The following is a 10,973-nucleotide window of genomic DNA, read 5'->3' as shown; positions in this document are numbered from 1 at the left end:
TAGGTGTCTGGCATCATTTCAGGTTTGCTAGGATATCTGAGTGTCTGTGTTTAGGCAACTGACTCCTGTCCCTCTCACATGCTGTTGAATGTGCAGACACTAGGATTGCTTTGCATTCTTTGTACAGCTGTCACTCAGAGCTGATGAGATGATGTGGAAATGCTGTATGCAGCTACTAGTAATGCACACAGCTGATCAGTGCAGAAGTCGAAATACTCATGACTGCCTGTACAAAAGTTGTCAATTTTATTTCTGCTGGTAGAGCTGAGCTGAAGTGTATATTGGGGTCAGGACTGAAAGCAGCCCTGGATTATCTTCCAAAGCAGGAGTAAACCATTCAGCATACTGTATCCTGCCACAGATATGAGCCATTCCAGAAAGAGCTGGATACTCCGAAATGGATATCTTTGTTATTTTGGGACTTTTGGGCTAGGAATCTGCCAAGGGCAGATATTAGAATCAGAGGGCATTGCAGCTGGCAGAAAAGGCCATAGCTCCTCTGAAGCCTATTCTTCATCGATCTCTACTTCTAAGAACATATCACTGATCTCTGATACCTTCCTGCCCTCACCTGTGGTGGTTGCTGTAATCTCCCCATCCTGCTGCCGGCTCTGTGGACCACAAAGGCACTCTGAGCACCTTTGCTGTTTCTCCTCAGCAGCAGATGTATTCTTAGCTCTGGTGATATTAGTACAGAGCCCCTCAAACTCTGTGAGAGTCTGTGAAGGTTGAACTTCACTGGTTCCTGTTTTGTGGTGGTCTAAATGTCCCATCAGCCTTTCCCTCCTGCATCCTCAGTGCAGTTGTTCATGCAGGAGGGAAAGGCTGAAGCTGAATGCATGGAGCACTACGGAAGGGACAGAGCTGCTGGGGAAAAGATTGTCTGCAGGAGTGTGATCTCTTTCCACACACAGTAGGACAACTCCCACATTAAAGAGAGTTTGGAGCTGGCAGAAATAGGGAAGAAAGAAATCCGGCTTGTTATTATTACTGAGTGAAACCATAGGATTCTTCTGCCACTTTTCTCTCTGTCTGTATGCAGGTAAAGCTTCCATGTGGACTGCCAAAGAGGCTTGAATGAGTGTGAAATGCAGACTATAAGTGGGTGAAGATGAGTACCTACTTCTTGTGAAAAGTGTGGCATGGTAAGGAAGTTACTGGGACAATCATATATGGAGTTCTTGAGGAAATAATAGCATAAATAAGGAAACAGGTAATCATTTGTGTTGCCAAAAACAGTAAGACAAGGGTACTCACGGCTGGGAGCTGGCTCTCTGCTTACACCTCTACTCGGGGGTCTGTAAATCCACGCTTGCCTTCGTTAACCAGAGTGGGCCTCTCAGTTCTTGTGTGCCAGACCAACACCTAGAGGGAATCACAAGAGTTCAGGGGCTCTGGATGCCATGGAAACGCCGAGAGCAGTGCATCTTTTGGGTGGGATCCTCAGCCAGCCAGGGCTCGCAGCTGTTTGAAGCATGTAATTCAAAGGGGTTGAACCTGGGAGAGACTTCACAGGAGCATGAAACAGTGACAAGGAGAAGGGATAATTCTGGACCAAAGCCCCAGACTCAACCCTCTGCCAACCCTCCTGGATTTCAGAGAAGCAATCTGGGAGTGAATTGTACAGCTGAGGCTTCTTATTCACACAGACTGCATAACATAAACTGTTCCTCAGCGCTCTCTGAGCTTTGCATCTGTGAAGCATTTGGGAGGCTCTGCTCGTCTGTCCCAGCACCGTTTGGGGCTGACACGTGCCAGCACAGGGCAGGCACAGTGGAAGGTGGAGGAGCAAAAGCAGCCAGGACCCAGCAAGGAGAATGCATCTTCATGGTCTCCTGTCCTACTCACCTTTGTGCAGTTGGCTGCTTTGGGCTCCAGCCCGTCCATAGTCACTAGATCCTTCAGCAGACTGGTTTCCTGGTAGCCTCCTTTAACTCCCTCCAGCTTGAAACTGGCCTGTGGCTTCTCCAAAATCAGCTTGATGCTGATAGCAAACCCAGCCATGTCAATAGCAAAGGGCCGGTTTGGGTCAAAGACGGTTTTCCAGCCCACCACCTTCCCTGCTGGGCTCACTTTTGGGGATTCATATCGCAGCCCCCCAACAAAAGCCACTGGCCAGACCGACACCCTCCTTGTGTAGCGCATCTGTGTGCCAGAAAGGAACAGCGCTGTGAGAGTTCAACCCCACCACGTTTGTCCCACCCCATCACTGTACCCTTCTCTGCTTTCATTGGCACCTGTCCTCCCCCATGGTCTTCCCACACAGTCACACAGCTTCAGGCAGCACAAGCTCTCGTTTACCTGTGCTGCTGCTTGAACAGCTACAGCTTGCAGAGCCGCAAGGCTGCTTTAGCACATTGTGCTCCGAACATCACTTTTGCTGCTTTTCTGTGCCCATGTTCAGTCTCTCAGAAGAAGGAAAACCTCTGGTTTGCCGATATCATCTGAACTTTTATCATTTTTTGGTAATTTTTTTTAATCCTTTTTGTAAACGCCAAACACAATTTCTGCCAGGACTCTAGTTCTATATTATCAACACCATTCACTCCAACTTCACCCTCATGCAAGTAATCTCCTGCCCTGACTGATGCATCTTTGTCCTCATTTATTGCAAATTCCCCCCACCCTTGTTCTTCCTTCTGTGGCTACTGCCTGAAAGAGTGAGGTTTTACTGAAATTGTCAAAAAAGGCCTGGAAAGAAAGAAGAAAGGATAAGCTTAGCAGAGATCAAAAATATTCTGAAAACTGGAAATGTGTTCTGATGCATAACTCTATACTTCAAGTGGTGTAGGACAGTTTGGCTTAAATTGATGACAAGGGAATTTACTGAATAATCATTTTTGCAAGTTTACTGTAGACTTGGCATCTCACAGAAGCCAGGTTTCCAGCAGAAGTCTGGGCAAGCTTCTGAGATCCCAGAGGCACAGTCCTGTTGTGGTGGCTGGAAGTCATAGCAGAGAAGGGCAGCCAAGGAGAAAAGGTGAATTAAAAAGTCACTCAAATTTTCTAACTTCTACTCATCACACCACTACAACAGTGCAATTTTATGCTTTGCCGGAAGTTTGTCTTTGGTGCTTATTTAAATTAGGTCAGCTCTCCCTGAGGAGAGGTGTAAATTCTGGAGTATATATCCCCTAGTCCCTGGCAAAAGGGGCTCTAGCTGGTACAACGTTGTGTGAGTGGCTATTCACATCTGTAGCCTACACTGTGGCAGATGTACCCTTTGCTCTTTCAGCCCTTTAGAGTGTGGTTACTGGGTTTGCATAGCTGTAGGTCTGCATCTGCCCTATACCCAGCTCTCACTGAGTGCAAGGCGGGCAAGGAGGGCTCTAGGCAGCATGCCAGAGCCTTCACCTCCCAGTTCATGCTAAAAGTCCACATGGTAGCCCTATCTTAGAGGTCTCTGCAAGTGCACCTGGCCTTAAGAGGCTTTGCACCTGTATCCTGATCTTCCGTCCCATGTAATTTTACAGCTCTTACCTCTTCAAAGAGCTCCAAGCTGTAGGTGTTATCATCATCGGCAAAATACACTACCCCTTCCGGTGGTGCGGTGTTGCTGAAGCTGTCCCTCAGCCAGTGCAGCCCTAGGTTTCTCTGTAGCGTCCCCCTTGGGGTGTGGGATGGGATCCAGGACAGCCCCAGCTTCAGACTCTTGGGCGTCTCCACATTGAGGTGGGTGAAGTTAAGCCCTGCCTTCTCCAGCAGGTTGGATACCAGGTTGGTCCTACGGGGAGAGTCCTCCACCACCACCCAGTGCAGGTTCTGTACATGTAGAAAGGTGTTGGCCAGACGGGTCAGCTCAGCTTTCTGCACTGGACGGGTGTAGGTAGGGGTGATAACGAAGATGGTCGGCAGGGTGTCTGACCATGGGGGAGGCCTGGAGTACACATAATTCTGGATGATTTTAGGCGTTACCCCTATGCTTTGCTGCTGCCGAATGCATGTTGGGAAGCCTTCTTCCCTCAGTGCAGATGTACCATTGAGGAGAGCTTTAGAGGTCACGTTCTCATCTGTCTCTTCTAGGACAAAAGGACGGAAGGAAGAAGAAGAGAGATGTTAGAGAACTAATCACTGCCGGACTGCCTCCCCTCCAGGGAGTGCTGGGGACACATCTGTCTGAAGCCAGCACATCAGCATCCTCTCCCCAAAGCCAGCTGCAGCAAACCCTGAGGGGGTCTTCAGGCAAGTTGATCTTTGTTTAACCCATCCCATGAGAAAGCACCTCATAATGAGGGTGCACACCAGCAGTCATCACAACCAGCAGCACACTGACAGCAGAACTCCTACACTTACTTCTCAATAGGCTGAGGTAGCGGGTGGTTGGGTACTGGTGCCACAAAGTTAGGAGAAGAGCCCATGGCAAGGCGATCAGGAGCGTGGTAAGAAGGTTACGTCTCCTCAGCATGCTGCAGAGAACTTCCAATGCCCAGGCATCTCTCTACCTTTTAGAGGAGAAAAGAAAGGAGTAAGGCCTCCAGAATATCAGTCACCATGAACATTAGGACAGTAAGTCTAGAAGCCAAACTAGTAGACTGAGTTTGGCTTGCTTGGAGGGAGGCGTGATAAATGTTGGGCCCCGATCCAGCAAAACGTTTGTCTAAGTTTACAAGGAGCCCCATTAATGTAGCAGGCCCAAACCATTATCCATCTGCCCTGGACAACTGAATAGAAGCTTTTATCTATTTATGTCGCTATAAAGAACGTCTCACTGCACCATGGTGAACCCACTGTCCTTGATGTAGGGTTGATCATGTTATGATTCTGAAGCCAGAGGACCATTACTTGCTGCCTCTCTGAGGCTGATATCCACCTCTGAGCTTTGTGGTGACCATTTAATTTGCTTCTTTTGTAAAATTTTTTTAAACTGTGTGCAAGATTTGTGTTCCTGCACATGCAAGTAGACAAAACAGAAAATGTCAGACATCCGCAAGATAGTCAGCATCTATTTCACTCCTGCAGTTTTAATTCATCCTCCTTATGCAGATGCATTGAGCCAATCAGGGATGCATGCTGTCACCTATTAGGTTTTCCACAAAACCCCTGCTTCAGTCATTCCACAGTGCTGGTGATGCCTGCTGAAAGTTTAATTACTCCACATCCCTCTCTACTCCTGGCTTGCAGTGTTTGGCCACTGCAGCATTTAGTTTGAATCACAGACTTCAGAACACTTAGCATTTCTGTAATGTACATGATCATGAGATTGGAGGAATTGCAACAGTTAACATTTGTTTTCTAAAATCCTTCTATAAGGTGAGAAGAACTAAAAGAAAATAAAGAGGAAAAAAAAGGACAAAAGTGTCAGGAATAATCAATAACAGGGGGTGGCTTGTTTTACAGATGGTCCAAGCTACAGTCGCCCTGTGCTTGATTTTTCACATTTGTTGAGCACCTTCAGCTCCCACTAGTTAATATGAGCAAGGAGCAGTCAGTCTGTCAGGTCCTTAGCTTCTCAAGGGAGCCATGCCTTCGACAAGGTATGCAACGTTAATGGTCAGTTTGGAAAAGACAGACTGAAGTATGTGGGTGTGTAATGCAGACCACTGGTTCAGGGTCATAACTCAGCCCTGTGTAAAGTGATGGTGTGATGAGGTCCCAGTCCTGGATCACCTGTTTGAAGGACTCTTAGCAGCCTGTGCGCAGTAAGTCATATAAGCATGGGACTTCATTGCTTTCTGGGTCCAGGGCAGGCACAAGAGTCTCCTTCAAGCTTTAGTGCTGAAAGCGTAGGCGTTCGGTAAGGTACAGCTCTAGACTGGACACAGGGCAGGATGGTGTCACCCACACCAGGGCTGCTTTCCCTCCAGGAGAAAATTTCCCTTACCAGTGTAGCAGCACAGAGCAAAGCTTCCCATTACTCAGGGTCGTAGGAACAGACAGAGACACCAAAGAAATCCAAGGAGGGCTCTGCTCTGCCTCATAAGGGCAGCAGACACCTGGGTCCACTTGGGCCCTTGCTCGGGGTCATCATAGCTTCTTGCTTCCTCTGGATGCTTGCAATTACAAATGTCCCTGTGCTAGAGTCAGGCAGCCAGTGTTTTTTCCCTTTAATAAAAACACTTAATTATACAGGCACAGTTTCATTTATGCAGGCCTGCTACTGCTGCAAACTCAGGTGGCTTCTGGAGGGAAGGAGAGGAGGTGGTGGCAGCGGCAGCTGTGTTACCAAGAGAGCACAGAAGAGAGTGAATCAGGGTTAGAAGAACTTTAACGAATTCCCTTTCTTGTTCTTTCTCCTCCTCCTCCTCACAGCCAGCCCCGTTCATGGTTCCCAAAACCTGCAAACAAGCAGAGATGCTGTCTGTGTGCAAATCCCCTGGTGCTCCTTGCTCATTTATTTCTACATGCACCTTCTCTCTATTGCTTTTCCAAAGCATGCAATGCTGAAGAAGTTAAATCCCGCATAAGGCTCCACACCAGTTGTGAACCTCACAGTGGAGTCTGACTTTAACCTCATTTTCAGAACATCTGATTTGGAACACTTTATTATTCTTCTCCACTGCCGTCCCCCCTGCATCGGTCATGCTTGTGCTTTTCTCTGTTCCTTTACATCTTTCACCTGAGTCTCTCTTCTTCCCTGTTTCCAGGAATAGAGGAATCCTCTGGCCTACTAATAGTTTTAGCCTTTGTCTTCTCTCCTTCCCCACACAAAGGCAATTTGCATTTTCTTAATGTCCACCCTACATGGAATATTTCCCACAAAGTGGTCCATTAAAGCATCAGCCCACCCTTTTGAAAACATAGCATCAAAACCCAATCACATGCCAATGCCTCTGGGTAGCCTGCTGATGGCCCCAGTGGGGCTTATGGAGGTTTACGGCACATATTTTTACCTACTTTTTATAATTAAAAACAGAGTCTCCTAAGTGGCTCAGATTAATTGCATGCCTGGCTGGCAGGTATTACTGTGTGTATTCTTGGCACAACCAGCTATCCTCTTTCTACCGTTAAACCTATTCAGAGTACATCCTATTAAATGAGATTCAAGATCAGAAGAAAAATTTGTGATCATCTAAACCCGTCTCCAGCGATCATCTGGTAATTCCTGGGTTTAAGCTGTAGAGGGCAGGGACTGTCTCTTAATGTGCTTGCAACAGTCCGGTACTGATCCCAACAGGAGCCTTTGGATGCGACTGCAATACAAATATTATTGATTGTACTCTCTTGCTGGCTCTTCTCCTCCCTTGCTATTTCCCCTGTCCTGCCTACTCCCCTTTCTCCTCCCTCTTCTTTTTCTCCTAGTGTCTCCTGCAGCCTTTGTTTGTGTTACACACCCTTAACAACATTAGCTGGATGTTTGATGGATGCCTTCAATATGCTGCCTGTAGCCTTCTTGAGCTGTTTTCCAATTACACATCCCTCTTCTTAATTTCATCCATCAATCTTCTGTTCTCCATTAAAAAATAAACAAACACACACACACGCACAGAGCACAAAGCTGAGTAAGAGAGGGACAAAATGTTTCTTGTGCTACTCTCACTTCACGCTGCTTTGTCAGACTCCTCAATTCCCAGGACACAACAGCATCCAGTCTCCGTTTAAGCTGACATGCTGATGCAGGGGACGTTAATCTGAAAGGATTTGGGAGAAGAGAATGACAGAAGCACATGAGGGAAGAGCCCAGCCCCAGCCTGGATGCTCCAAACCGATGTTGAAGATCTGGCTGAGGCTCCAAGCATCACATGTGACTGATCCCTTCATCTCTTGACTAATTACCACCACAGGGTACAATTTGCTACAGGCAGAGCATCTCAGGTCTTAGGAGAGGGATAAGGATTCCCAGGCTGGAGAACAACCTAGGCAGCCTCACCATTCGGATACAACTTTAAGAGGTCACATATGTGACTTTCTCACTGAGTTGCACAATAGTTTGAAAGGACATGTTGGGTGAATGGGAGAGAATGGTGAAAGTTAGGGATCCCCCAGCTGACTGGGGATTATAAGGCTGTGTATTGGGTTTTCATGGCAAAGTTTTGGTAGCAGGGGAGCTACAGGGGTGGCTTCTGTGAGAACCTGCTAGAAGCTTCTCCTGTGTCTGACAGAGCCAGTGCCAGCCTGCTCCGAGATGGACCCACTGCTGGCCAAAGCTGAGCCAGTCGGTGACGGTGGTAGCGCCTCTGTGATAACGTACTTAAGAAGGGGGAAATGTTACTGCGTAATAGCAAACAACAGCAGTGGAGAGAGGAGTGAGAATATGTGAAAGGAACAACTGTTTAGACACCGAGGTCAATGAAGAAGAAGGGGGAGGAGGTGCTCCAGGTGTCAGAGCAGAGATTCCCCTGCAGCCTGTGGTGAAGATCATAGTGAGGCAGGCTGTGCCCCTGCAGCCCATGGACAGGCAAGCAGGTAGAGAATTTGGAAGTAAAGTTAAGACTGGGAAGAAGGGAGGGTTGGTGGGGAAAGCGTTTTAAGATTTGCTTTTATTTTCAAACTACCCTACTCTGATTTGATTGCCAATGAATTAAATTTTCTCCAAGTTCAGTCTGTTTTCCCCATGACGGTAATTGGTGAGTGATGTCCCTGTCCTTATCTCAACCCATGAGCCTTTTGTTATATTTTCTCTTCTCTGTCCAGCTGAGAAGGGGAGTGATAGGGCAGCTTTGGTGGGCACCTAGTGTCCAGACAGGGTCAACCCACCACAGGCTGATGTTTGAGTTCAGATGTCTGCAATTTTCCTATAGCCCTGCCAAACTGCTGCTCAATTTGTGTCCTCTTTGATAACTCAGAAATGGTAAGGAACGCACAGGCTTTGGTAGTTCTGTTTTGCGGTTTCAGTTCTGCCCTCCACACGCCTGATTCAGCATGAGAACCACACCTTTTGAAAAGTTTGCTCTGCAAGAAGGATGATTTTGCAGCCTCTGGTTTAGGGCAGCCAGCCTGTCTGCGCCAGGTTTACAAGACCCTGAATGTTGGACCAACCCCAGCCCCAGGACAGTATCTCATTAGTCAGAGACACAGACTTTAAAGATTATTATCTTCCCAGAGGGACAAATTTCAGAGTTCATACTGTCCCCCGGGGAACATCCGACCATCCAGTGTAGAGACTTTTCTAGGCAAGCACCCAAAGCAAACTAATCTCAGCTAATGGAGCCACAAGCTTCAAGAAACACCCCCTAATCTTGGTTTGTACCATATTTGCAAGTCTACCATTCTGTGTGTACCTTGGGAGGGGAGAGGCGTGGAGAGGGGAGGAGAGAGGGGTGTGAGGGGCAGAACTGGAGCAGAGCTGTCGGCAGGTGCAGATGACCCTTAATTTCATGTATCAAAACTGTCAGCAGGGTTTTTGATTTGTTTTGCCTGCATTTTGCTGCCTGTTTTCATCAGGCCCTAGCCACCTTGAGGAAGTCCATGCAGATTTCATGAGTTTCCTAACTCCCCGGTGTGGGAGATGTGATGCTGAAGGCAGAGCAGGGAGCTTTCAATTATTGATGGGAGCGACCTCTCTTTAAACAAGGAATGCATAATTCATGCCAGCGCCGGTATTTGTGGTGATCAGCAACGGCTCTGTCTCTGCTTTGCTGAAATCCACAGGAAGCTGCTGTCCCCTCTCCCTCCATTCCCTCGGGCCCATCAGAGCCTTCAGCCGAAACTTCAATACTGTTTAAAATTAAGACGCCGAGATGCTGCAGCGCTTCCCCTCACCGGGCAGTCTCCTGCCTGTTCGAGATGTGCACAATAAAGCGGGAGGATGGATTCAGGGAACCACAGAAGTGGGAGGAATGGGTTATTGCTCTGGGATGAGCAGGGCTGGTTACTGTGCAAACACAGCCATGCCAGGACATTTCGCAGCAGAAGGACTCCTCTGACCCTGAGAGAGGTCTGCAGGAACGGTGTCAATGTAGGACAGAAAGGACAGGCTAGATCTAAAGGACAGCACCTGAGGGTTGATGTTGAGCTGTATTTCTTGTGGGGGTGGGAAACAGAAGGGGAAAAAGGAGATTCGGTTTTCTGCTCAGAAAGTAGAAATTTCTCCTCTAAACTTTGCTGGAACTGGGTGGCTGAAAAGCAAAGGGAAAAAATAAAGAAAAAGGAAGAGTATTTTTTTCTAGGAAGGGAAATTTTAATGATGGAACAGGGAAGGGAAAGGCTCTCCTAAAACCACAACTGGGATCTTGACCTCCCAGTAGCACAGGCAAGGCAGGCCACTGCGGTCCTGTCTGAAGGTGGAAAAGTGCTCTTCTGCTGGGGGTTTTAATCTTCCCTCTGCCACAGACCTCGTGAATGCCTCTGGGCAAGCAACGCCTGCCATCTGAATGAGGTGAGCACTTAGCTGCACTCATGGGGACAGAGGGTGAGGCAAAATTAACTGAGCCCCCTGGAGAGAAAAAAAAACCACAACAGAGAGCTACAAATAATAAAACAATACGGGGAAGGATGGCCTGGTCCTTCCTCAGGGCAGGAAGAGCAGAGCTACCAGCAGCTGTGGGGTTTCAAGGCTCAGCCCCATCTATGCTGTCACTCGGTGCGCGGGCTCCAGCGGGGACAACTTCCCCGGGAAGTGAGTCACTCCCAGCGAAACAGCCGCCCTTCCCAAGCCCCCGCGCTTCTTCCTCAGATGTAAAGAACGGCTTCATCCTCTCCCTGCCAGCTCCGATCCCTTCACCATATGGGACTGCAGTTACTTCAGCCCAAAACCACGCTCGTCCTTGGGGAACACGCTGTGCACCCTCCACCGCCTGCGCAAACCCAAGTCAAGCATCTTCCTCCAACCTTGGTGGTGCCTTTCCTGAGAGCAGTCTAATCCCAGACGTGTGGCTCATGTCTGAGCAGCATGGAGTTGGGGAGGGGGGTTATGCTTCACACAAGGCTTTGTTCCCAAGTTAAAAAAGAAGAAAAAATCCCAGCAGAAAACAAAAAAGAAACACTGACGAAGCTAATTAAATCTGCTGGCTAGGTCCCGCTGGAGCCAATCCTTTTGAGACAGCGCGTGGCTCAGCCTGCTATCCCCAGGTAGATCAAGGGTATCCAGGCACTAT

General features: G+C 48.2%; 1 protein-coding gene across 1 annotated transcript; it reads right to left on the bottom strand.

The window, feature by feature from the left end:
* Positions 1-1,278: 1,278 nt before the first annotated feature.
* Positions 1,279-4,405, bottom strand: LOC104548682 (galactosylgalactosylxylosylprotein 3-beta-glucuronosyltransferase 1-like). Its single transcript, XM_010194774.1, has 4 exons — positions 4,294-4,405; positions 3,481-4,019; positions 1,849-2,145; positions 1,279-1,365 (listed from the first exon to the last, which is right to left on the bottom strand). The coding sequence occupies exons 1-4, from the start codon at positions 4,403-4,405 to the stop codon at positions 1,279-1,281; spliced, it is 1,035 nt and encodes a 344-aa protein (XP_010193076.1).
* Between the last annotated feature and the right edge of the window lie 6,568 nt (positions 4,406-10,973).

Source organism: Mesitornis unicolor, unplaced genomic scaffold (assembly GCF_000695765.1).
Source record: "Mesitornis unicolor isolate BGI_N332 unplaced genomic scaffold, ASM69576v1 scaffold36420, whole genome shotgun sequence".
NCBI classification, from domain to species: Eukaryota; Metazoa; Chordata; class Aves; order Mesitornithiformes; family Mesitornithidae; genus Mesitornis; species Mesitornis unicolor.
This window is presented reverse-complemented; position numbering and strand designations above follow the sequence as displayed.